General features: G+C 41.3%; 2 protein-coding genes across 9 annotated transcripts in view; one reads left to right on the forward strand and one right to left on the reverse strand.

Annotated features, from left to right (window-relative positions):
- Window positions 1-248: 248 nt before the first annotated feature.
- Window positions 249-3,369, reverse strand: LOC116581915 (vegetative cell wall protein gp1-like). Of its 2 annotated transcripts, none has more exons than XM_032329280.1 (2): window positions 2,952-3,369; window positions 249-393 (listed from the first exon to the last, which is right to left on the reverse strand). In XM_032329280.1, the coding sequence occupies exons 1-2, from the start codon at window positions 3,348-3,350 to the stop codon at window positions 283-285; spliced, it is 510 nt and encodes a 169-aa protein (XP_032185171.1). In that variant the 5' UTR covers window positions 3,351-3,369; the 3' UTR covers window positions 249-282. The 2 variants fall into 2 exon arrangements, with proteins under 2 accessions (XP_032185171.1, XP_032185223.1); XM_032329332.1 differs by lacking the exon at window positions 249-393 and adding an exon at window positions 974-1,993.
- The window catches only part of THRB (thyroid hormone receptor beta), a 381,519-nt gene continuing 357,549 nt past the window's right edge, over window positions 3,191-27,160 (forward strand). For 3 of the 7 annotated variants that reach the window (XM_032328760.1, XM_032328524.1, XM_032329050.1), the window contains exon 1: window positions 3,408-3,727. The gene's annotated coding sequence lies outside the window, so the exon portion shown is untranslated. Of the gene's footprint in view, window positions 3,282-3,406; window positions 3,728-4,097; window positions 4,219-27,160 lie in introns of those variants that run through there. The other 4 variants (XM_032328904.1, XM_032329115.1, XM_032328592.1 and 1 more) reach the window with 4 other exon arrangements.

Below are 27,160 nucleotides of genomic sequence, written 5' to 3' on the forward strand. Positions count from 1 at the left end.
AATCAAACTAAACACTTAGAATTTGCCAGTTTTGCTGTAAATAAATTACACTTCAATTTAAAATTTTTTCTTCTGAACTTTTTTTGATATAGCCTTTTGTTTTGGAGCCATATCCTTTTTGATGTACATAAGCCTATTTTATTATTTTAACTATCTATTTAAAGAAAAAAAATTATGCTCTGGTGAAGTTTTGCTTGACTGATAGGTGTGTTGGGATAACATGAACTATCACAACAAATAAACTTGGGTATTTCAGTAGTTTAATATGGAAAAGTTGATTACTCAATCACTATAATAGTTGAATATGAGTGCTCTTGTTCTCTTCCATATCGTGATCTGATGGAGATGGCTTGCTAGTTCCTGCCCTGAGGCCTCAGAAACTTCTACCTCCATCTGGAAAACAAAGAGAATGTAACTAGAGAATTTTTGAAGTTTCCAGCTAATGACATGCTTGTTTTACTTAGGCCTTTCTGATCCTCCCTGTAAACAGCAGCCCCTTAATCAAGGAGCTGGGACCATGTCCCATGACTCCCAGACATGATCATATTAATCATCTCATGCCTGCCCCATGACTTCCTCTCTTACAGGAAGCCTTATGGGGTGAACAATATATCAAGAGTTTAAAGACAGGCTCGGACCCTGTATTTGTACCACGGGCCTCACTGGCTTCAGTTTAATCCCAGTGCTGTTGGACTTCAGGTTTTATTTATCTTCTTAGCCCAGCCGTGGATGCATGAATGCATGTAAGAATGAATTTCTTCCTTGATCCAAGGCAGCACCTTGGATTTTATAGATCCTGGTAATGAGGATGTCTTACAGATGGCTCTGATGTGCCCTCTCAAAGCAGCTAGATTGGAACACGGGGCCATATGCTCTAAAGTTTGAATAGTATTTTTGCCTTTAGTCGGGTCCCCAGAAAATTATTCCTCCATTGTCTGCCTTTGTGAAAATTAAGAAAAAGAAATGCCTCATTTTGCTGTCAGTCCTGGTTTGCCATCATGCAGTCAGTCATCAGAGGGTCAATTCATGGAATCCTTAGTAGTTCATGTTGTTTCAATAATGTTGCATTAAAATTGCCTTCCCCCATTGTTATATAACATTGTTACAATCATAGTCTCATGAATTGTTTGAATAACATCATGCTATTTATTTCATGTTGTAATTTACTCTTTATTTCAGAAGTTTCCAGGCAAAATGAGACCAGAAAAACAAAGTCATTTGAACAAAGGGAAGCAACAGTGTGTTTGTTATACTTCATTCTCTGTATGATGTTTCCTTTTAAGAAGAAAGTTAGCTCCAAGTTATACTCAGGAAAAGAAAAAAAAAAAAATCAAAGTTCCAACAGGGTTAGGGCCTCTTATCCACTTTTGTGAGAGAAGGTTGGCATCACACTCCTCCTACTCCTCCCCCTTCCCCCCAATTCCTAAGTAATTCACATGGCTCCATGGCCCTTGTGAACACCAGGCTGTCAACCTTCGTGGCCTGTTAGAGCCAAGCTTTTTCCTCAGTGGCCAGAGTTTTCACCCACAGTTAGCCACCAGGGGGCCTCCTATTTGGAAAAAAAAGGGGGGGAGGGCAGACTCCACAGCTTTTCTCCAAACCAACCAAAACATCCCGGGGCAGCTTTGGAGCAAAGCCCAGGAACTTGCCTGCAAGGGAGGACAACTTCTGTCCAGCTACAAAACCCGCAAGTCCTATATGGTATAGCTTTATTACAAGTGAAAAATAAAACCAAGCCCGGATTTATCGCCGACAACCGAAGGGATTTAAGGTCCGTGGAGAGGGAGGTCGCTCCCTCTCGCCAGGGAGTCTTGAGGTCTGCGACTTTTCTCTCTTGAAGTACCTGAAATGCTGTGCATCCAGGCTTAGGCAACAGTTTCCGAATTCCTGACAGTTGTGGTTGTTAATGCTGTTCGCTAGGGTGGTGGCTTCTCACCCCTTTCCGTGGGATGCTCACAAGACACCGGAATAAATCACGTCACTGGCTGGAAATCTGGAAAAGTCTCCAATAAATCATCTATACATTGTTCAGGCAGTTGAGGATACAAATCGTTATAGCTCTATCTCATTGCTGTACGAATAAATGTGTATATTGAATAATGAAGTAGGAACTGATTTAATATACTCCACGAGAAAATAATTGTACTTTCTCGTCAAAATAGTTTTTTGCAACTATAGTTTCGTACCGACTGCAGTTTTTAGCTTTTTGGGTACTCAATATTTTTACAAGCATTCTTCTAGTCCAGAATGCAGCTGTCCGCTTCATTTTCTCCCAACCTAAAAACCCTTGGCTTTCAAGACTTAGACTTGAGGTGGGGGGCGGGGGGGGGCATTTAAAAAATTCATATTTGCCTGGGGCATAACTCTTCAAGAGTATAAATTACTTTTGTCTTCCAGGTTTTATTTGTACAGATCCAGGGCAAGAACAAAATCATAGGGCTGCTCTTCTGGAACCTGTGGAGTGTCTCAACTTTGCACACATCTTCCAGGATGTGCATAATTGGGGCGGAGGGGTGTCTTGCTCGAAGGCAAGTCAGGTATTTTCCAAACTATCATGGGGGATGGCGGGTAGGGGGCTGGGTGACCGTAAGGGAACTCCAGACTACCCGGCCCGTGGGAGGCCCCAGGAGGAGCCAGAGCGCCCTGCCGGCCCGACACGCGCCACAAGTGGTTTGGAGAAAGAGGGAGGAGCGTGATGGCAGGGGCCGCGCCGGTCTTGCACGGCAAAGAAAAGCCCGTGCTTCTGGAAGGTCCCCCGCCTTCTTGTCACTCGTTCCCCATTTCTTCCTTTTTTCCCACCAGAGGAATGAGGCCCAAACCCGAACCTCGGTGCGCACGCCGCCGGGTGGGTGGACGCGCGGCCACCCAAACCACCGCAACACTGCCACTCTGGGAAGGGCACCCTGGGTGGAGGGCACGGCCAGGACCGGGAGGAGAGGGAGCGCCCGAACCTGGGGAGGCAGGTGCGGAGGCGGCCGGCCCGGGGCGGCGTGCACGTGGGCCGCTGGGTAGGGGTCCGCGAGCGCAGAGGGGCGGACACTTCTGGGCGCCGGTCCCGGGCAGAGCGGCGGGCGTCGGGTGCCAGCCGGGCGGCTCCGGACGGTCGCGGCGGCGGGGCGAGCGGCTGGGAGGCCATTTCCTCGCTGCGCCCCTGGCGGAGCCGGGTTTGCTTGCTCTTGGCCGCCGCCGCCGCCGCGCGAGTGGGATCGCCGCGAGGGTTGAAGGGGAAACCAGGTCACCGGTTCGCAGACGCGGCACTGAGCCGGCGCCCCGGGCCCCGAGTAAGGCAGCGCCCGGAGAGCTGGCCGGGGCGGGCCGGGCGCGCGGGGGGCCCGGAGAGGCGGGGACATGGGTGCCCGGACCACACTCGCTTCCTACGCCTATAAAAGTGGAGTGGCCGGGGAGGGCCGCCGCGGCCCTGGCGGCGGCCGCCTCTCTTCGCCCAAGGAGTTGACATTTTGCAGGACTCGAGCGACGTCCCGTCGCCTGCGCTCCCCGGGACCCCGCCGCCGGGAGGAGGGGGCGGAGGAGGGTGGAGACTGCGGGGCTTGGCCAAGGAAGGCGCACATCCTCGGGCGGGCGGCCGTGACGCGGCGGGGATTAACTTTGCATGAATAATGTGAGTGCGCTTGGAAAGGAGACCTTCGGTTCCCCGGGCTCGGGGCAAGCGCCCGCAGGCTGCCTTCCCCGGGCAGGGGCGCTCAACCCAACCGTCTCGAGGGCACTGGTAATTTGGCGAGAGGACTGCGCGGAGGCGGGGGCGTGTGGGGGAGGGGGAGAAGGAGGAGGGGGCGGCAGCTCCAAATGTCCAGAAGGGTGGGCAGGCTGGCGGCGGGGGTGTCGCGGAAACCTGAGGGGTGCGGACGGCGAAGCTGGGCGCGCGGGCGGGTGGGCAGGCGAGTGTGTGTGTGGTGGGGGGGGGGGGTGGCGGATTGTCAGCCGCCGCGTTACCTGCCTCCGCCGGGTTCTGCACCCCGGGTCCGGGAGGAGGTGCCCCTCATGCTCCGGCACCGCGCGGCGGCAGTCCGGGAGACCCAGCGTGGGCAGTGGTGGAGCCGGGTGGCTGGGGGCCCCCTCCAATCGCGCGGCTCCGTTCCTCAAACCCCCAAGCCCAGCTGTTGACAGGCTCCTTGTGAAATGGAGTTTGGCATCCTCAGCGCCGAACCGAGTGGAAGTTTCCATGATGAGGAAGTTCTGTGACACGGGGGTTCGGAAAAGGTTGGCAGACACCGGCAGGAGGGGGGGGGGGCGGCGCGGAGCGGGAGGCGGTTTAAAGGGACTGTGGGTCCCTCATCCCCCTTTTTTCTCTCCTGCTCCGGAACTCCGGGGTTTGGAAAGGAGAATAATCCTGAATGTTGGCGTGCGCTGTTGCCGGTGCTTGGCGACTTGGCTTCTCCCCGCCTCCTCGGGGACTCGGTGGCGATTTCGCTAGCCTCCTGGGTCGCGCTTCTTTGCCTTGCTCCTCTTTTGACGCAGCATCTTCCTCTGGGTCGCCTCGAGTTGGTTCTGGCAACCAGGAGTTGTGCCAGCTGTGCTCTCCCCCGCCCCGGCCTCCCGGCCCCCCGACCTCTTGCGGAGGAGGACTAAACTGGGGGAGGTTTTCTGGTTTTTTTTTTTTTTTTTTTTTTTTTTGGTTTTTGGTTTTTACCCCTTAAATAGATCGCTCCTTCTTAGCTGCGGTTGTCATTTTGGAGGATGATTTCCCAGTGATTATTGTTGGATATTGTTGGATAATTAATGGATATTAATCCATTGTTGGATTAATATTAGTGCTAATTCTTAAGCCTTCCGATTTGTTGGCGGGGGGGCGGAGCATGGGTTTGTTTGTTTGTTTGTTTTTAGTTTACTAAAGGTTAAATGTATAATTTTCCCCAAATAGGAAATTTTACAGAGAGGGTCTAGATGCTTAACAATTCATAAACTGAGTAAAAGAAAGAGTAAAGAGTTTACCTGAACGAACGAGTTCAGACTCTCCACCCTCCCTTCTCCACACATGTTTGAAATTTGTGAAGATTCAAATACTGTGCCTAATCGTGGGTAAATAAATTTGAAACAAAGTCTTCCTCTTAGCCTGTTAGTGGTCTTAGGTGCAAGTGAGATGCAGTTTTAAAGACCAGTTTTGAAGTTCAAAAATTGAAGCATTCCTTGGACAGTGTGTTAATGATAGAGCACAGCAGTTTTTATAATGGTAAATGTATTGGATCATGTAGACCTGTTGAGCAATGTCTTTACACTATTTGGCTTTATTTTAGTTTAGTATGTTTATTGCATTTTAATACTATGTAGCACGTACTAGATTACAAAGTAATAAAAATTGCATTTTAGTCAGAATATTCCGTGATTCATTCTGAAAATTCACAGTGACTGATCTGCTCCCTAATTCACTTCTGCTTACCTTTCTTATTCTGAAACAGGTCAGGGACTAAGAAACATTAAAGAGAAAGGTTTTTGCAAACTGAGGGCTGGGGCATGGGAGGGGGAGAAGGGGGAAGAAGAGACTGGTTGGATTATGGACTTTGGGGAAGGTAAGTGCTATGGTGAGTGCTGTGAAGTGTGTAAACCTGGCAATTCACAGACCTGTACCTCTGGGACTAATAATATTATATGTTAATAAATAAATAGTTTTTTTTTTTTTAGAGAAAGCTTTTTGAACAGTGGATGTTTTTAGGAGTTTTCATGCCAATTGGCTAAGGGTTTTAATTGAGGCTAACAGAAATTCAATAGTAAGTGATTTGTTTGGGGTACTACATGGGGAGGCATTGATGAACAATCATTTATTATTTGTACATGTTAAACTGATACTATCAGAATCTTATTTTTAATGAATGTCAAAGTTTGATATATATTGGAAGTGGGACCATCTGGTAGTAGATATGATTTGTTTTTCTTTTTTAGTGAGTGAGAGTAAGTGCTACTAAATATAGCCCTAGAACTATTTTTTTAATGAAGCAATTCCTGTTGGCATTATAATGCAAAGGCATAATTTTACTGACATTGGAATATTGTTTTATGGAGTAACTGAATTTACAAGAGGAATAAACATTCCACTTCTCCCCTTTTAGATTCTTTATTTTGCCATCATAACAAATCAAGACAACTTCTTTTTAATCTAGCATTTTTGGGAAAAGGTGATTTCTTAAAATTTCCTTAGGAGAAGAGAGAGCTGTGGATTCCTTTTCTTTCCTGGTATTTTTGCAGTTGTTTGAAGGACAGCATGTGTGGAGGCACAAATGGGTTTGCAAGTTTGTTTTTTGGAGTTTTTTTAGTAAGCTCATATTTTTGATGGAAATCTGAGTAGGGGTGATTGGTTTCTTTAGCTCCTTTTTGTCATTGTAATGTAAGATTTTGTGTCACCTTCTTAAAAAGCCCTTCCATGACCATGTCAGCAAGGGCAGTCCCTCATTCCTTCTTAGAACCATCATACTGTTTTTAGTTTATTTCTTTTTCTTTCTCTTTTTCCTCCTTCCTTGATCTTATTTGCAATCTGAATTGCCATTTAAGTTGGTACTTGTTGAAGACCTATCCCCCTGTCTAGAATCTAGAGTCCATGAGAAAGAGGCTTGACTTCCTCTGTAACTCTTGGTTCTCCAGCATCTTACATAGTGCTTGGCACTCAGAGCTGGAGAAATCTTTGTTAAATAAATGAATGGTTATGCCCAAACATATTCTTAAAAATACCTAAGCATCCTAAGTGGGTACCAACTGGGTATGTCAAGACTTGTGCCTGTATATGTCTGTGTGTCCTGTGTATATGGTTCAGTCTTTATCTCTGTCTCCCCCCCACCTTCTTTATTTTCTGAAAGGAAAGGTAGTCCCATTCTGTAAAGTGACAATGCTGCGAGTTATTTCTGCATGTTCTTCCTGAGGTCATTTGCCTGGAGTGCACAGAAATCCTCTGCAGCAGTTTGTCTTATACTTTACCTTGATTCCCTGAAGACATTGACCTTCAACTTCCTGGGGATCAACAGAATCTTGATGAGTTCCAGAGGCATTGTCAGTGCTAAGAGTGAAATTCCAGGGAACAGACATCACTGATGATAGCAGTGCCTTCTCCCTCAGCAGGTTCAGGCAGTGCCTCTGGCCTTGGAAGCCTAAGGGGACCAAGGGCCCGTGGTGGTATAGTTGCTCTACAAAAGTAGCAGTTGGGGCAGGGGCAAAATGGGACTGTCAGGGTATACTACAAGACTGAAAGGGCCCTTAGGGGTAGATTTGAAAAGAACCTGCTGGTGAGTGGGTGTTGTAAGTAAAGTCATTCAACCTTTCTCCCTGGCCTCTTTTCACACTTCCATAAACAGACTCTGAACCAGAAGATTGTGGGAAATACTGCATTATCCGAATTTTCAAGGGACCAAGGTGTGATACCCAAACAGTCATCTCCAAATGAGCTATTCATGGGAACTCTTTTGACAATTGAGACAAAAATGAAATTACAATGGGTGATTATAGTAATTTGTTTTTGTTTATAGAGTAGGGACTTTCAGAAATGTGTCTGCAAAAATGCATAGTAAAAAATCCCACAAAATGATGACATTGGTAAAGTGGTAGGGGAAGAAAGATCAAAATTTTATACAGGGGTAAAGATAATTAAACTGAAATCCTAAGTATTTATTGCTTTGGGATATTGCTAAGCTCTGAGCTTCCCAGTGGCCAAGTTAGCAGGAAAAAACAGAGTCCAGAAATGGTAGGTATGCATTAAAGTTGTAAGGATACATAATGTAACATTTGTAGAGGGCTTACTATGGGGTCTGGCAACTAGTATGTATTTCCAAGAAATATCAGATCATGGGGTGGCCAGTACTTGAACTTCAGTTGTACAGAAAATGAAGTATTTGGTCGTCTTTTATGAGAATAAAAAATGCATAAGGCATAATGATGAAAAGAAACCCCGTGGGAGTTTGTCTTTAGGAGTCTGAGCTGCTGTGGTTCAGCAGTGGAGATTCTGGCAGTTGTCCTCAGTGCAAAAATAGAGCTCAGAAAACCTAGAGGAATGAATGGTTAACATGTTCTTTAGGCTGACTTTCTCAAATATCCAGTGTCTCAGCCAGCTTTTGACTAGAGCAATCTGAGAGGACAGGACAGCCAGGTACTTGAAAATGACCCTATGGCCATAAACCCTCTGAACAAGTGATCTTGACACTTTGCTTTAGTTTCTATAGCTCTTATCACCCTGCAGAGCATTTTGGCTTTGTTTCCATTTGTCTCCCCCTCCAAACTGGGATGAAAGACTATGGGTTTATTCATCCTTGACTCCCCAGCACCTAGCAAAGACTTGGACACATGGGCACAGCGAAACACTTGTTGGAAGACTGAGTGGGAGAGGGAAAAGGGGTAGTGCTTCTCTGTCTCTTCTGATATTGGTATGAAAGTGTCATCTTTGGACTTTGTTTTGCCCAAGTTGAATGTTCGCTGCCCGGATTGAATTATATGTCTATATCATAGCTAGAAGGGCTTGTTCTAGTGTCTGAACTAGTTGAGCAAAGGATGGCAAATTAACTCCTTGCTTTATTTACAGTAATTTTGATTATTTGACTTGATTTCTCAATCAATCTACAAAAATGTGTGTACCTACTATGTGCCTGGTTCTGCCAGTCATTTTGCAGCTCAGTGTGCAGCCTAGTGACCTGTAAGACAATATGCATGTATTAATACAAAGGGATCAAGAAATGGTCTCCACTGTGATAGAATAGATATGCCCATTGGGCATCCTCATAGGGCCCCCTAGACAAAATGAAGTTATTTTCATCTGAGGAGGTGATTGTTTTGTGGTTTCTCTAGCCTTATGTGAATTCATGTAAATTGCAGTAGGATTCCGCCAGAATTCCCTTGGTATCCAACCGGTGTGGGATTGAATATATTTACACCAGTGAATCTCTGATTAAGGATGTTCACTCTTCACCTTAAGTTCTCAAATTTGTTAGTCAATTATGATGTTTAAGAAGTTGGGGAGGGGGAAGGATCCAAATCACTGAGTCACAGATCATGTATTTCCATATGCTTCTCTTAACAATCTGGCCAACTGACAGCTAGGCTGGTGCTCGTGTTGTTTGGTCCATACTGTCCTAATTTCAAGGGACTTTGGAGACTTTATGTGCTGGCAACTGTTCTTGTGCAGTACTATTTTTATTGAGTGAGAAACTGAGCTCTGCTGTGGACTTAGGTATCTTTTCCAAACGGCAAGTTAGGAGAGCCTGGAAATAAGACCCAGAAACCTTGACTCTGTGTCCCCAGAAGCTTATTGTAGCCTTTCCATTATGATAGTTGGACACTCTAACACAAACATATCTGCCTGTAACACATAACAACATATATTATAATGTGTACTGTGTATATAGCAGTGTAACTGTGTACCACATATACAGGCGTATGTGCTGAGTGACAGTAACAGATAACAACTAGGAAAGGACTGATCCAAACTAAATTCCTCATTCAACTTCCTAGTTCCAAATGAGAGGCTCCATGCATCATGGTTTCTCTTCCGTGGGGTTTATTCAGAAAGTCATGCGTGATAAGCTGAGTGAAGTAAAAGCCTGGACAAAGGAATGCCAATTGACAGCAGGTATATCTTCTTAATTTGGAAAATACACTTTTGTGACTCTTCCAGGGGTTTCAAGAATGTTTTTGTTGAGAAGAGTAGAGAAGATAGTCATGGTTTTTGTGGCATTTTGCATGATCATGACATTCAGGAACCCATGGAATATTCTGACTCATGATGTACACTGTTCAGTGGCTCTCAAGATGGTTCAGATATACTTTTCCCCTTTAGACTCTGTTTTCTCAGATTTCAACAATGCTTGCACAGAATAGGTGCTCAGAAAATAATGATTGACGATAATGATTCTGACATTCCTGGGTTTGGGTCAACTTTTTCATATTTCTCTCCAATATGCAAAAGTGTGTCAGCAACTTGCGTGTCTGTGCAAGCAGAATCTGCCTCTGTGACAAGTGTGTGTCATGTTCTTACATACAGTGAAACAGGCAGTGCTTGTCTCTGGCTTCAGCTGTGGTTCCCAGGCCCAGCTTCCAAATTATGGTGAGAAATGCCACAGCCACACTGATTCCCAGGCTAAAAACCCTGTCATCACTTTGAGTCCTCATCCATATTCCTGAATATTTTGGCAAATCTTCATCTTATTTTACATTTTACTTATTTAACTAGTTACTTATGTTACTCTATGGTCAATTCTGTTTGGGAAATCATGAGTTTAACAACTTAATGCAAGAATTTTTCAGAGATTTGTTGTTGTTGTTTATGCTAGGTTGTACTAGGAATTCCAAGAGGGAGACCAAGTAACAAAACTTACTTGGTCACCATATTCTTTGTGTGTGTGAGCGTAGGTGTGTGTGTAAAAACTCAAATGGCTGACGTTCAGTGCAAGAAGTTGTGAGGTTCACAGCATTACACTTTAAAAAATTAGCCTCATTTATTTTGAGCTCTGACTACATTTTATAATAACTGATCACTCCTAGGAGCAGCTTCAGCCCCCACAGCAGAACCTTGCTGCTTTTTCACACAAAAAGTTCTATCAGTTTGTATTCAACACTGATTCATGTTACCACTGTTGAAGTGTTTTTGCAATGATGTAAAAATCATGCTAAATTACTGTTACTTTTTAAATATTATAATCTTTTCTTGACTTTATTTCTGATATTTAGATGTATTAATTTACAATTGCCAGAGAATTGTTTATTTCTGCCATATGTGGTTTTGTTTGCTTTTTTGAATTTTCACCTAAGCTTCACTATAATTTCTACTCCAATCCCAACATCTAGAGATCTAGAATAATGTGTTTGTATCTGAATTATAGCTATAGTAAGGGGAAGTATAAGGTTGTATAGTCTTGTATTATCTGTCCTTTGATTAAAAAAAAAAAAAAAAGGAACCAGGGAAACCTTACACAGAAAAACTCTTTAAAAAAACACTTTCAGTGATGGCCTATGTGGATGATGAACATATCAGCTGATCCTGTAGTATAGTAGTTGGAAAGGATTGGAAAAACATCTTGTCCCCCTGAGGCAACTCAAAAACACAACACAACACAACAAAACCCCTAGGCATTTGGCTTCTTAGTTTGATCTCACACTCTATAGTTTCATAAACACAAGGTATTGTTAAGAGTACATTCCATACCCTGGAATGTACTCTACATGCATTCATTTCTGTTAATCAAGAATATATGTTTGGATTTATATTTACTGAGGTTGCCACAAAAATCAAGCCTTAAAATGAGTAAACTTATTTTTTTTTAAATCCTGTCCATCCTTCCATTCCTCCATCTTTCTAGCTCTCCTTCTGTACCTCTGTACCACTACCCATCATCCACCTGTCCCCATCCATATATGCATTGGACATCTGCTGGGTGCCCAGGTCTGTGGTAGGTGTGAAGACACAGGGTAAAATGTGAAGACACGTGATAAAAATCCTTGCTATGGAGATGCTCAGGGATTCCTGAGGCAATCTACAAAAGTTAATTTGGTGTATAACAGTGTTTCTCCACCTCAACCATCTCTGCCATAGAGGGCTACCCTGTGTATTGTAGGATGTTGAGTGGCATCACTGGTCTTGGCCAACTAGACGTCAATAGCTCCCCCCATACCCCAGTCGCAGTTATCAAAAGTGTCTCCAGCTATTGCCAAATGTCTTGTGGGAGGCAAAAATCACCCCTCCTGCAAACCACGGGTATAGAGTAAAGAACCAGGTTTGTGGAGTGGGAATGTGTGCATTCAAAGCCTGGTTTTACCTGGCTTTGTTGCATGTACTCAGTTTCTCATTAAATAGGATCAGGTAGCATTTGACTCACAGCTAAGAATATATGTTTGGATTTATATTTATATTCCTAAATATTAGCTATTGTATTGATGGTAGAATTAATACTTCAACAGGCAATTATAATATTAATAAGTTCTATGATGGAGTAAGTAAGAACTCAGTGAGAACTCGGAGCTGGGAGTGGGGTGAGTTCTAGGCAGTAAGAACACCATACACCAACATATGAAGTGGGGTAAAAGCGTGAACCCTTTGGGAATCTGCAGGAAGCCAGATCTGACTGATGCTCAATGGACAATAAATGAGGTTGTTGGAACAGGTAGGAGTCACATGGTGGAGACTTTTTTGGCCAGTAAGGAAGATAAAGTAAGGAAGTAAGGAAGTTAGACTTTGTCTTAATAGCATGAAGAGAATAAAGAATGTTCAGAAAGTCAGATTTTTATTTTAGAACCGTTCTTTGGGATAGGTCTTCAATGGGAGACAGACCAGAAATGATGAGCCCAGTTAGAGACTCTTGGAATAATCCACTGAGAGATGAAGGCTGTCAGAACCGAGACAGTTATATGTTGCCGTGATGTCTTTGGGAACAGATTTCACTTTTTCCAAGATGTGGCAAAATTTTTCTAAGTTAATTCCAATAATGAATATTTTTAGCAAGATGGCTCTACATTTGGGAGCATTTCAAGTTTAATTTGAAAGCAGATTACATGATAGATTCTCTTTAGAATGTTTTCAAATAAAGCTTAATTTAAAGACCATCTCACAGCCTATTCATAGCTGAATATTACTCAAGGGTTTCTCTGCTATTGTATACATATGTCTACAGTTCCCAGTCAGACAGAAACGTACTCCTACACAGCTACATTGAATTATTGACATTGTTGTGTTCAAATTCATTATTTAGTATTAAGTATTGATTTTCTGAGTGATAGAGATTTTATTTCTTTAATGATCAAAATTAGAGATGGATAGAGAAGATGCATGGATGAATGAATATGGGACATTATGGAAATATTACCAAATTGAGAATAAAACCATTTTGGACAAGTCTCTTCACTTATCTGTGTTTTAATTTTCTTAGTCATAAAACAGTAAAATTTATCTGGATAAATTAGGTAATCTCAAAGCTATCCTTAGTGCAGAGGCTGGCAAACATTTTCTATAGTGGGCCATATAGTATTTTCAGTTTTTCAGGACATACAATCTCCACTGAGACTACTCAATTCAGCTGTCATAGTGTGAAAGCAGCTGTAGATAGTATGTGAATAAATGCTCATGTCTGTGTACCAATAACGTTATTTACAAAAACAGAAGATGGGTTGTGGTTTGCTAATCCCTACTAGGCTGACAGGAATACAATAGAAATATAATATGAGCCACATATGTGGTTTGAAATTTTATTATAGTCACATTACAAATAAATAAAAGCAACCAGTGGATTCAATTTCAATAATATATTTATTTCACCTGATATATTCAAATTATTACTAATTTGTAATCAATATAAAAATATTAATGAGCTGTTTTAATTTTTTGTATTAAATCTTCAATAGCTGGTGTGTACTTTAGACTTGCAACACATTTCAACTTTAACTAGTCATATTTCAAGTTGGCTAGTAGCTGCTATAATTGGATAATATGACTTTAGGACCGAAAAATGCAATTTACCCAATTCCACACAAAAAGAAATTATCTGCATTATTTCGAGTGATCGAGAAACTTTCCTTTTTTTTTTTTTTTATTTTGCCACATATATAGAGGTTAGGAAAACACTTCACTTTGAAATAAAGAATGCACAGTGGCTAAAACAAACAGTTTATTTTTCACTCCTGTGCTGTTGAAAACTGCTCTTCCTGACTGGTAGCTATGCTCCACAGCCATTCGGGAGAGTCTCAGTTCCTTTGGTCTTGGGCTCCTCCTTCCACTCATGGCTGCCACGATCATGTCTTCATTGCATCGGACCCCTGGGAGGGAATGAGAGAGTGAAGTACATTGGCTTCTTCACTACCATGGCTTGACAGTGATACAAAACCATTTTGCTCAGATTCCAGTGGTGAGAACAAATTGTGTGTCCCCACCTAAGTGAAGCGGGATCCATAGTCCCAACTTGACAGCCGCTGTCCAATGATGACTCTAGAGCAGCGAAAGAAGAGCAGGAAGTCCTTGGTGGTCAGGGAGCTGTCTTCCCCATGTACTACTCTGTTTTTAAACTCTCATCTGGCCTTCATCATATCACATCACTGTCTTGTTACTTCTGAAGGCACTGACCAGTGACAAAAACATCTTGATGGCCATGAGGTAAACCATTTCTATTCTTTGGTACGGTACCATCCTCCTCTCTGACCTAATTCTCTTTCCTCACTTCCTTCTTATTCGTGTGGGGTCATCTTTAATCTTGCTGGACCCGACTTTTCCTTGTAGTCTTTGACCATCATTTTTATTGCCTTGGTAGATTTATGTGGATCATAAAATGCGCCTAGTATTGGGAGTTTGCCGATCAATCTTGATAGTACTAGCACAGGATTAGAGCGCTGATTTTCTAAGGGAAACCAAAATTCAGAGTAGAGATATCAGGAAACAGAGGCCAGAGCTGATTCTTGATGTATTGACAGAGGTACTGAAGCCATTTTCCTGGAATCATTTTACAGAACTTCAGACTGTTTAAATAAATGACTCATTACATAATATCTTGACTAAAAATACCAATTTTCCTAGTATTTATCTTATTGTTGCTGACTACAATGGAGACCCCTCTTTTTTTTTTTTTTTAGATATAGGGGGTGTTTGCTTGTTTTCTTCCCAAATTACAAACGTGCTTTATCAAATATTCAGCGTGTTCTATAGAAGTGCCTCTCCTGAAGGAAATGTAAGAGGGGCATGAATAATAAAGGTGAGGTAAGTGAAAAGAACAAAGAAGCCTTTTCCTTCTAACTATGCATATTTTACCTTTCTGGAAACCTTATTATTTAATTATGATTAAAGTGTATTATTCTAAGAAGTAAGGAAATGCAAAGAACACATACATCTTGGATTATTAAGAAATAAGGCTAACCAGTGATAAGAAATGTCATGCTGAGGACATGTGAAAGAAAAATAAGTAATTGTATCCTTTTAAATTAGCCTGGGCAGGGTTGTCTTCAACTCCACAAGCCTGTTTTTATAAAGTATTTTGCAGTGCTTTCGAAAATTAAATTTTGCAATATTAAGAAGTTAATCCTGATAAATGCCTCTCAGGTACAGAATCCAGCTAATTAATTCTTGATATTCCATAAGAGGGAAGAAATAATTTTCTGAATAATCCCTAACTTGTTACTGGCCCATCACCGGGGTCTCTGGGGTCCGGGTGACTCACAGTGTAGGTGCCGGTAATGTCTCATTCTAAAGTCCCATCACAGAGCAAGGAGAAGAAATTCTCCCCCCCCAAAACACACCTCTGTTGGCCAAGTGTGTTGTGAAGAGGGGAGAACTGAGGGTTGTGGGTCCTGAACTGGTTGACAGCTGAGGCACTGGAGAGAGATCAGGATGTGGGGTGCTGGACATCCACACAGGTGTTGAGTTGGATATCTGGCTTTGCCCCTTCTAGCTGATGGTCTCTCCTGCAAGCTACTTAACTGCATTAAACTTAAGTCATGCTATCTGTGCAGTGGAAAGAATCCTAGTACTTACACCATAGCACTGTGGAAGAGATCATGTGAGATCATGGTTATTAACCACTTTGCCAGGACATAGTGCCTGGCGAGTGCTCAATAATTTTATATTATCATTTTATTACTGCAAAAATTGTAAAATCAATTGCATTCAGTAAGCCTGTATCCTGGAGATCTAGATCACTGATGTCCAAAAGGCAGGAAATAAAGAAAGAGACCCAGCAGTTAACATCTTAGTTTCTGGAATCATTTTGCATCATTAATTATTCTGTGTTTAGTTTTATGATGTGTTTATTGGTACAGTCTTCCTTTTATAGATGACCTAGCATTTTTCAATATTAAGAGATATGTTCTATGGTCAATCGTTAAAGTTACTGAACCCTCAGTTTTGGAGGAAAGTAAAAAAAATATATGTTCAGTTACCTGCCCAAGGCTCCAAACTCTTGAACACACATTTGACTCCCCTGCTTGTAGTGACTGTGATGTATAAGCTGAGTACCTCACTTCCTTTTTTTCATCGCTGCTACACCCCTCTCTTATTCCGATACTTTTCTACTGTTCACATTGAAATGTCTTCACTTAAAATCCATTACCTATTTTTCCCTGCTTCTGTTTTAACCCAGCTTCCCCAAATCCTTCATTTGAGGAGCTTCCAAAACCCTGCCCTGATTAATTAGGATTGCGATCTAAATTCTTTCTAGTTCTGCCCTGCTTCAAACATGCCATTTCAATGACAGGTTTTCTCACCCCTTTGTCCAAGGTAATATTACATAGTTAGTCAATTACTATATTTATTTCTTCACTGTGCAGTGTCCAAACCTCATATCAGTCAATGAAATAGATATTTCTTTGCCAGATTTCAAGTTCCAAGAGGGCAGGGACTGTGTGTGGAACAAGTTTAGTGGAGTCTAGAAAGTAGGCCCAGAAAGTGGGTGCTGAGTAAGGCTTTCTTGCTGTTTTGACCAACCACACGTAGGCTGTTTTCATATAATCAGGATGAATCTAATTTTAAAATGAACAACACGTGTGTCCTCAGATGAACTAGAATATACACTTACAAGGCCCTGCTGTCCTGCATTATAAATAAGGGAATAGGTTGTCCTGCAGGAAGAAGCTCTGCTGTCCTTTTTCCTTTTTCTTTAAAAAAAAGAAAGAAAGAAAAAGCTATCCACACATAAGAACTGAGATAGAAGATCTTCCCATCTCCTCAACTAAGTTGACAAGAAATCAGGGCCACGAAGTAGATGCTCTCTGCAAAGATGAAACCCAGCAAAAACCCACAGTCCGAGAAGAGTGGCTTCTGAGGGTTTGTATAGAAAAGCCCTTAAGAATGGCTTGCTGTAGATAGACCTGGAACTTGGCGGCCTGATTCTTCAACTTGTATAACAACGAGGACTTCCTTAAGTGATGGGTTCGAGTTTCTACGGGGACAACTTTCTGAGAAATGACTCTTGGACGGACGTGTTGCTGCAGTGGCATTTTTCACAACACCTAGCTTTTGTGTAGACTTGTTCTGTTTCTTAAGATCTTAGTGTCTCAGAGTTCCCATTACATGGAAAATAAATGATTTAACACTGCCCAGAACCGGTTTACAATTCACTTCTCTTCTTTGTCTAGCAGGGTTTTGAAATAACTGTTTCATTTTTGTTATTTTGTGGTTGTAAATCCCCACCAGTGATTCATTAAAGTTCCGTTTGAACCATTGCTGTGGTTGGTCTTCATCTCTGCCTCTTCCCAGTGCTAGAGTAAGACCCCCCTCTAAGAGTCAAGTGTTGCTACTTAGTTGAGTTCTTGCCGAAGTTTGACTTTAGGGGCATCTGAAACTCATAGGGCTTGTGTTTGCATTTCTTTCCATCCTTAAGCAAAAGATGTGGTTTTGTTTATTCTCTCAATGGGAGAGAAAGGAATGTGCCTGGAGTTGTGTTTCTGATGGTCTGAAAGAAGTGGGACCAGCGCCTGCAGCTCAGAGGAACCCAATGATTCTGTGCTCATGGACCTTAAGGATGGAAAAATCAGTCCCTCTAAAAACAGAGGACTCAGCTCTTTTATCAGAGGAACCTGAGGCTCAAGGGGCTGCCAGCCCAATATTCTTTCAGAAGACTTGCCATAAGCAGACCAGAAGATGAAAATTCATATGCATATTATTTTGGGGGGAAGATCAAGAAAACACCAACAGGAAATGGGTAAGTCAGCCACGGCAGGGACAGTAGCCAATAAGGTGGCATTTTCAAACCAGTTACCACTGTGGGCACCTGAGGCTTAATCTCCCGCATGAACTCTGGGAGACAGTGTGGGACATGTGTCTCATAGTTACGCCACCCATGATGCAAGAGAGAGCATATTTACTCACCAAAACCTGTCAGACGTTAGTTAAGGACTGCCTCCAGAGGCATTTGATTCCCTGGTATTTCAGGACTGCCGTTTGGGCAGCCGTGAGCACGCCTCCAGGCAAAGGAATGCAGTTTTTGGCAGTCACAAGACATGCTGGTGGGCCCTGATGTGGTGCCCATGGCTATGGGCTCAGGGCGCCAGCAGCCTCTACTACACTTAAGCCTTTCTAGTCATGGGCATATTACCATGCAAGGCGTCCTATACCCCCATTTCCACCCCAGGTCTCCTTTATATTCTGCTTGGTTCTTCAGAGGGGCAAACTGCCTTGAGCTGATGCAGTGGAGCTGACCCCACCAGCATTTGATCTAGGATTGACTAGAGAAGGATCCCTGGAATCAGGAGACACAGCCAGACTTCCTACCCTCTTGCTCAGCCCCATCATCTCTCTCCCACACTATCTTCATTCTAAGACCTTACTCTTCACCTGAGTTAGCCTAGTGGGTCTGGTGAGTCCATTCTCTCTCCTGATCACTTCTATTCCTGTCTGTGCCATGACTACCCCCACCTCCCCAAGCAGGATTTCTCAGCTTGGGTGTGATTGGTAGTTCAGAGCATATAATTCTTTGTTTGGGGGAGCTGCTCTGTGTCTGGCAGAGTGTTTAGCAGTATCCCTGCCCTCTACCCACTGGATGCATTAGCATTCCAGTCTTGGGTTGTGACAATCAAAAATGTCTCCATTGCCAAGTGTCCCCTGAGAATCCTAACTGTCCACCTTAAAACCACCGCCTCGGACCTTAGTTCCAAATCTTACTCCCACCCTCCCCCCATCTTCGTCAGTTATAGATGCCCATTTATTATTGTCCTAGTCCTAATGGGAGGGGTCAGGAGAGGCATTCCAAAATCCGGGAAAGGTGAATATTTTTCTCAGTTGACTTTGATATACCTCCTACTCCACCTTCCCATGCCCATAGTCTCGCCAGGAATTCAGAATCACCATCCTGGTCTGTCTCTCTCTTTTCCTCCCCTCCTTTCTCTTTTCCCTACTTGCACTATGGACAACTGCAATTTGGAAGATGCCACCTCTCATTTCTGTCCCCTTTGTAAAAGCTCTTGCTCAGTTCAATAAAGCAAACACTAATGGCAAATCAGTGAACAAAGTACATAGTAAGATGTTGCATATTATTTTTTTAAATTATGTCCACCCACTCATTCTCTTATCAAACATTTTTCCAGCACCAGCGATGTGCCAGGTTTATACTCGGGTACAGTGGTGAGCAATACATTCCCTGGTCCCTTCAGATAGATATACAAAATGATAACACAAAAGACAGCCTCATCAAAATGATGAATATTTTTATTTTATCAATACATGTATGCCCTAAATTCTGGAAGCTGGAAGCGCAGAAAGCCAGTATTGTACCAGGAACAGTTCCAATTACTGGCACAGTCTTTCCTAGTTTGGGAATTCTAACTATATGGCTTAAAATTAGGACATTATTTTGCTTTAAACTACAGGATTTATTTCTGTCCCATTCAGAAGTATTGTATGAGCACAGTCCACCTGGACAAGCAGGTTTCACGGTGTAACAAGTTCCTGAAGTGAAATGTTAATAAGTCTCTCACACTTTGGTTTGCCAGAATCTCTTCCACTTTTCCTGCTTTACGTCATCTAACAGTTGTCCACATTTTTAGGCAATCCCTTCCAAAGGGGCTTCCAAGCAATTAGAAACAGGGTTGTGCTGCCCCAGCTTTTTTGGCTGGGGTTGGTTATGAAGAAACCAAAAAGCATCATGGCCACTGGGGAGAGGATTATAAAGACTCTGATGTCCCTGGGAGATCTGCTGAAGGAGGCCTCCTTGTTTGGCCGCACTGAGGGGCTGTCTGCAGCCTCTGGAAATGCTTGGGGTGTCCTCAGCACCAGTGGAGGCCCTTGTTTTGACAGCGTTAGCCGTAAGAGGGTGGCGTGTCCCGTGCGGTTTCTTCTGTCCATCCCTGTCCCCTCAGACTGACTTCTGCACCCTCCATTCTTTCAGAATGTGGTGCCTGCAGAGCAGTGCATCCACACCCCCCCAACCTCCAGCTGGTTACAGGGGCAGCATCTTGGCTCCACCCCAAACCTGCCAAACCAGAATCTGCATTTCAGCAAGATCTCCAAGTGTTCATGTGCCCTTTGGAGGTGGAGACTGCTTTGATCTGTATCCACCTTCTACTTCTCAGTAAAAAACATACAGAATCCAGAGGCGTGAAAGAGTTGATGCAGCAGTTGATGCTGATACAGTTGGTTATCCCCATTTATACCTAATTTATTGTTCTTCAGACATGGTTATCAGCACATTAGTGGGCCTTGAATCAGCATAATGAGTCACAGTCCGCAAAAATTTTAAGTAAAAAAAGACTAGAAGAGGAATTATTAGGGGCACCTGGGTGGCTTAGTGGGTTAAAGCCTCTGCCTTTGGCTCAGGTCATGATCTCAGGGTCCTGAGATCAAGCCCCATGTCAGGCTCTCTGTTGAGTGAGAAACCTGTTTCTCCCTCTCTTTAGCCTGACTCTCTGCCTACTTGTGATCTCTCTCTCTCAGATCTCTCTCTCTGTCAAACAAATAACTAAAATCTTTAAAACAAAAAAAAAATATTAGAGTATAGCACATGTTTTGGAAACATTGGTTTCATATCATAGACACACAGACACACATTTTGTATGTATGTCCTGGGTCATTATTACAAAGTGGAATTTTGGCTGGGGTTACAGTTAAAAAAAAATCACTAAAAACCACTGTTGTAAAGAATGAATATATCTCTTTATATATATTGATCAGTGTTTTAAAAAAACATCAGAAATATACACTTGATGAAGTTTGGTCACTTTTTTTTCACCTGAGATTATGAGATTATACTCTCTAATTCAGACTCCTGAAAAAGTAAAATGTCCACATAGCATTTATGTATGTTAAAATTATCTGAACTACAAGTGAATAACAGTAAGAATTTTAATTTTTCACTCAATTTCAGAAAATAGTGTTCTATCAGAGAATGTCTCAAAATCTTGAAAAAGACACTTTTAGAGAAAAGTTCATTTTAAATCAAGAAAAAACAACTGTAGACTGACCAAAACACATAGGTTAACTTGAAGGGAATAATAATTTGGAACCCAGAAGACATTCTCCAGATTATAGGAGATCCAGGGTGACCCAAAAGTGATGGTGCAGATTTAGTTTTAATATCTTCAGAAGCATAAATGCTAAAAAATGTCAAATTTTTTGCCAAAAAATGATTTGGAAGTTCAATCACTTACACTTTTTCAACATTCATTTAGCTGTGCAGATTTTAAAAAGTAAATTTTCCATTTTAATTTTTTGTTCCCGTCTCTCTGACTGAAGATGGCAACTATTGAAACAATAAATTAAAATGCAAAATTTACTTCCCCAAATCCACAAAGCTTAATGAGAGTCAAAGACATTTAGATAGTGAAACTCGCAAAAGGTGTTCTTGTCTAAATTTGTAGCGTTAATCCTTCTGAAGATAGCACCCTGTAGAAGGAAGGAAAACCATGTCACTCTTCAAGCATGGGTCTGTGTGAAGCCGAGGCAGACCTGGAGAATCAGATTTCACCACGTGTGGGAAAGAACTAGTCCTCAGGGGTGAAACCAAGGCGCTTTGTGAAGGAGGGTGCTAATGCCAGGATGAGACATGGTTACAGGGAAGCGCTTCCAATCTCGCAAGGCGGGATCTGCGCCAGACAATGAGTTGTCTTTGAAAGTGTCTTCGCCAGTGAGAGCAGCAGCTGGGCGAACCTAAGAGCTCTGTCTGAACTTCCTAGATCTGTAGAGGCCCTGATTCAGGTGTAATGAGGGCTTGCTTGAGTATTGAGTGTTTGAGTGAGCTATTAAGCAATATTTTATTAAAATTATTTCAAATATGCTCTGAAGGAATAGTGAACATGTTTTTGTTATCCTATAATAGGTATGTGAACTGTATAGAATCTTCATGTTGCTAAAATGAAAACAAATCAATGGTGTCCATATTCTTTGAGAATGCTGTGTTTGGGGGGAATTTTTCAATAATTTGCCATGCTATAAAATGGTGAGATAACAAGTATTCTCCTTCACATATAGGTGTTAAAGTATGTGGTTTTGATTACTTTCTTAAACTATCCTGTTTTTTTCATCCGAAACTAATCTTTTTGCTAGTGAATAGCCCTTTAAGAAAATAAAATATATATTCAAATACATAATTTGAGTACCTCTGGAATATGAACATATGTTGAATATATACTAAATATATGTGATTTGAAAATCAATGAGAAAGAGTATTAGACATATTATAAATAGTAGCACTTGTAACAACTTTTTACATTTATTTATTTCTAAGTATAGTAACTTACTCAAGATTAGGGTTTGATTTTTTTTCATAAGTTGTCTTTCTATTTTATCAAATAAAAGACTGAGTTCAATATCAACTTGCAGTGCTCCTATTTGTCATAATGTGTTTTTAGCAATTTTTGGTTGCTTGAAAAAAATTTGTTTTGTGATTGTTACAGTTGTGTAAACTAGCCCGCCATCCTCAAGACCAGTGACAACATGAGAAATTTTGAGGCTCTTGCCAAAGAGGACATTTTGTTCTAAGAACATTAGCTATATAGAAAAACAAATATTAATTTAGTTGTTTTTGATTTATCATATATGTTATGTTCTTTCAATGAAAAAGTGCAGTTTATTGTATTAGGTCATTCGTCTTATTATATTTCTACTTTTCAAATTAGTAAGAAAAGTGACAGTTTCAACAGGCACCAAAGTGAATTAATTGTGAATTAACTGTGCTCATCTTTACATGTTTGAGGCCCAAACCTCTCCTTGTACCTCCAGTTCCACAGTTACCTATACATAGCACACATATTTTGCCACAGTCTTCTGATCCATCCAAAAATTGGAGTTTTGTTTTGTTTTGTTTTGTTTTGTGTGGATGAAGTATCAACGACAGAATCCTTGCTGGAAGTACTGTGTATTTGAATTATTGTAGTTTATTTTTTCCCCCACATAAGAAACTTAAGGAAAACAGTAATCATAAATCCTGCAAACTGGTAGATTTATCACAAAGCATAGGATGGCAAATAGTTTTGTGCCAGCTCAAGTAGGTTTTGGTGGTTGGTGCGCCTGAAAAGAATTTTAGGAGGATCTCTAGGCTTAGCAGTAAAGACCTGATTGATTAGCGATATCTGTTATTGTTGGAAAAACAATTCGAAAACAATTGCTTGAGTGTTATGTGTTTTCTTAGCCTGTGCCCATACCTAAGGAGGATTAAATCCTCGAGATTTGTCTCATTATGTTGCTTTAGGCTTTATATTTTGTGCTTTTGAAGGGGTATTGTGCCTGTTCTGATTTGATAACAAATCAGAAATTTCATCAGTAAATCAAGAAGACCATGAAAGAGTATTTCCTTATTGGCAAGTTGAGTGTAATATCCCATAAAACAAAACACTTAGTGACTTTTTTATTGTGTGTGTGGTTTTCTGAGTTCTGAGACTTTGTGTATAAATACATAATATATTTTAAAAATTGAAATATCAAAACAGTTGGAAATCTTTCAAGAAGATGCTAGTATTTCAAAATAAGATTGAAAGACAATATTTTCTACTATATTTAAAATGACAAAATTGTATGTATTTGTGTAATTTATTACTTGGACTTCATGGTGTGCTTTATTTCTCAGTTACAATACTTATCTTCACAGGAAGCTTTGGCCAGCCTCTTGTCATGGAGAAAGAAAATAAATAGACTATATGTGAGAGGAAAAGGCAAATGGGGAATGACAGGCAAGCACCTTTGGGTCTTCCAAGCTAGGGAGATAGAAGAATTTGGCAAAGAGGTCACACTAGAGCAAAACTGCAGTTGGAAGATCAATGAAGCCTGTGTTTCTTATTCCACCAAGGAAAACGGACTGTTCTGTCCATCGTTTGATTGGACTCCCTGAAATCTGCCTCCGAGAAGACCTGAGTAATGTTCCCTTTCATTATTACTCAACTGTCTGCCAAACCTGGAAGCTCATAATTGCTTATATTACATGAAGGAACTATAAGGTCCTCAAGAATTAAGGAGGTGAAGAAAGAAAGCTTTTGTACAGTTGGTTTTGGCATTCTTTCCATAAAGAGTTGAGTCACCTCTTCAACAAGTCCAGGACTTGACTCTGTGAAGACTGGCAGAGGGAGCAGTAGGAGACAATTGGTTTTGTGTTCTAACCACTTACACAGTTGACTTTTCTTTTTTAGGGGCTGCTAGTCTTCAGGGCAAAATGAATTGTGGCCATATGTGTCCTCATACCTTCAGGGATTCTTGTAAAAGGGGACCAAATGCTAGATCTTTGTAGATGTTACAACATGTTACCACTGTGGTAGCTGAGATATATGTTGTTTTGATCATCAATAATGAAGCTCACTATTCTTTGGAATGAAGGTTAAGAGAGTCTCAGAGATCATCTGAGCATCTTCTCTTTTTTTGTCCTGCCCTGTACAGTTTTAATAGTATCAATATACTGTAGTAATGTAACATGGATGTGAAATATGGATCTTGGTAGACAGACCTGCCTGTAAATATGATGTCCCTACTAGTTAGCTGATGTGGAATGTTGAGGAAAGTAGCTTAGCTTCTTCTCTGAGCTTCAATTTCCAATTCTATAAAAATCTTAAAAAAAAAAAATGAAAGAAAAGCCTACCATGTAAGAATATGGAAAAGAGTGGTCATACCTGGAGAAGAAGTTATAGTATAAAACTAAAAGGAACTGGTCTAAGTAGCTATGCCTTCGAGCTGACAGGTTTTTGAGGCCATGCCTGGTTATAGGCCATTTTCTCCTGGTTGAGAGAGAAGGAAGAGTAGGAAAAAGAAAGCAACAAAGGGACACTTCAGATGAAGATCTACATCTTCTCTACTCATAAGGAGTTTTTTGTTTGTTTGCTTGCTTGTTTTGGGTTTTTTTTTTTTTGTGGGTTCTTTTGAGATTTTATTAGGGATTTTAGAGCAAAGCAAGTTTCTCATAGTGTTCTCTTGAATAAGATGGAGATAACACAGTCCGATAATAGGAAAGTTCACAAATTGAACAACCATATCCGTGGGATGTCTTCATGGATTAACATCAGGTTGAAAGGGAGTGATCTGCCAAGGACCTCTGGCCTTCTGCCTCAGCTCTATATGGATGTTACGAGTGACACCATTGAAAAAATAAATGACATGCTTATCAAATGTTCAGGGGTCACAAAGCTGGAGGGGAGAACCAGTATATCTCAAAACAGTCTGAATTTGAGAGATTTTGAGGGACTGGGACAATGTGAGTCCAAATCAAGAAGACTTAAAGGAAGATTTAAAACCACAACCTTCCTTTAGATACACGTTGAGGGCCAAATTCTAGGACAATGCCAATCATCAGTTTAACATGAGCTAATAAGCAATGTAGGTACTTCAACCAGTACTGTGGTCTTAAGTTTCATTAAAAACAGTGGTTCTCAAACTTAAGCTGAATCATAATCACCTGATGGGCTTGTTAAAATATAGATTGCTGGGATCTATTCCTCATGTTTCTGATTCAGTATGTCTAGCTAGAGAATTTACATCTTGAGCAAGTTGCCAGATAATGTGGATTCTTCTGCTCTGGGCACCCCACATGGAAACTTCTACATTAGAAGAACAACTTTGCTAACTAAATCTACGGAGATGCCTGTAATTGAAGCAATTTTGGGTCCTACTTTTCCATTAGGACAAAAGCCAAAAGGATGGGAATAATTCTAGAAAGCACGTAACATCAAGGACCATTGAGGTAAAAGGAGCTTATGGAAAAGGGAAAAACTTCAGCGGTATGGTAGCTGCCTTCAAACATTTGAGAGATCAACATGGTGAAGAGCCTTTGTTAAGAGCATATACATTGGAACCAGATAAACCTGGATTTGATTCATGATTTTGCCAATCTTTTATATATTTAACAAACACTTCTATGATGCTTATTAAGTACCAGGCACTATTCCAAATGCTTTACATGTATTAACTCATTTAATCCTCATAAAAAAAACCACCTTATAAAGTAGTTTCAAAGAGGTTGAACAACTTTGTTAAGGTCACATACCTAGTAAGCAGTGTAACTGGGCTTCAAATCCAGGCAGTCACATGGAATCTATGTTCTCAAATACTGTGTGACACTGTTCTCCACTTTTGGCTCATCTCCATTTAATTGGTTGTGAGTCCTTAATGGCATCCTAACTTCACTGTGATTCAGTTCCCTCATTGCTAAAATAGAGATAATCCTTGCCTTACAAGGTTGTTCTGAAGAGTCAAAAGATACATTTCTAAAGTATATAGCTTGTGTCTGGTATGGAGACTTTTGTAATGTTGAAAACTAGGAGCAGGGAGTAAAGTTAGTGTGTGTGGGTCTGACTTTGATAGAAGAGTCTTAAAATCTACCTGTCAGTTATGGAAATCCAGAGACAGAGCCAGGGTTTCAGCTGTGAAAGTATTTCTTGGAATCCAAATGGCCCTTTATAAAGACAGTCATGGGTAGCATCCACATCCTGAGGTGGAGGCTAGACTCACTGATATTCTGACTTTAAAATTCTGCAGCTGTGAAATACTGACTTCATTTATTTGAAAGTGTCAGTCTTCATCAGATTGTTCGATTATTTCCCCCTTTGCTCCCTGCAGCCTTACACTGATTCTAAAAGACTCTGCCTGTCACTGTTAAGGCAGTTATAAATATAAGTTACCCAAACTGTTTTCTATTCTTTACTCATTCCTCACTCTTCAGCAGCACAGACACCTGTTCATAGTCTGTTGCTCTTCAACACTTTCTTTAAATAAGTTAATAACATTTATTCTTACAACCAGTAGCTATTTCTTGCCTGGTTTCCTTATACCTCACTTTTCCTTAGTAACAATGTATCTTGATTTTCACACGTATCTGAAGCCCTGAAATTTTAAAGCAATAGTGATTATTTTCAGAGATCTTTCATTGTACTACTATGAAGTAGTCTAAATGCTTTCCCTGATACACATCTAAAAATCTGATAAGGAAAACCAGACATGAGAGGGGAAAGCTTGTCTGGGGTGGCCTGGCTTATTGAAGAGTTGTACAGCCAGGGATAGGACTAATGTTGATGTCAAAGCCTATGACAGTAGAGTTCACTTGAAGTGCTTTCCCAGCTCCTGTATGGCTTCTGCGTGTACAAGCAGCTCCCTTATCTGGGCTTCCTCAGGAATTAATTAATAACTCATGAATGTGTTGAGCTTACTACATGCTTGTAACTGTGCCAGGGACCCATAAATTCAAAATGGATGGAGCTGGTCCTAGAGGAGGATAGATGTTTAGGCAATTACAGAGGCAAGGGTTACCTGCTAAGATAGGGGAAACCCTGGCTTTTATTAAAGGGCTCAATCAGATCTCTCTGT

This window comes from Mustela erminea, chromosome 1, assembly GCF_009829155.1.
Source record: "Mustela erminea isolate mMusErm1 chromosome 1, mMusErm1.Pri, whole genome shotgun sequence".
Lineage (NCBI taxonomy): Eukaryota > Metazoa > Chordata > Mammalia > Carnivora > Mustelidae > Mustela > Mustela erminea.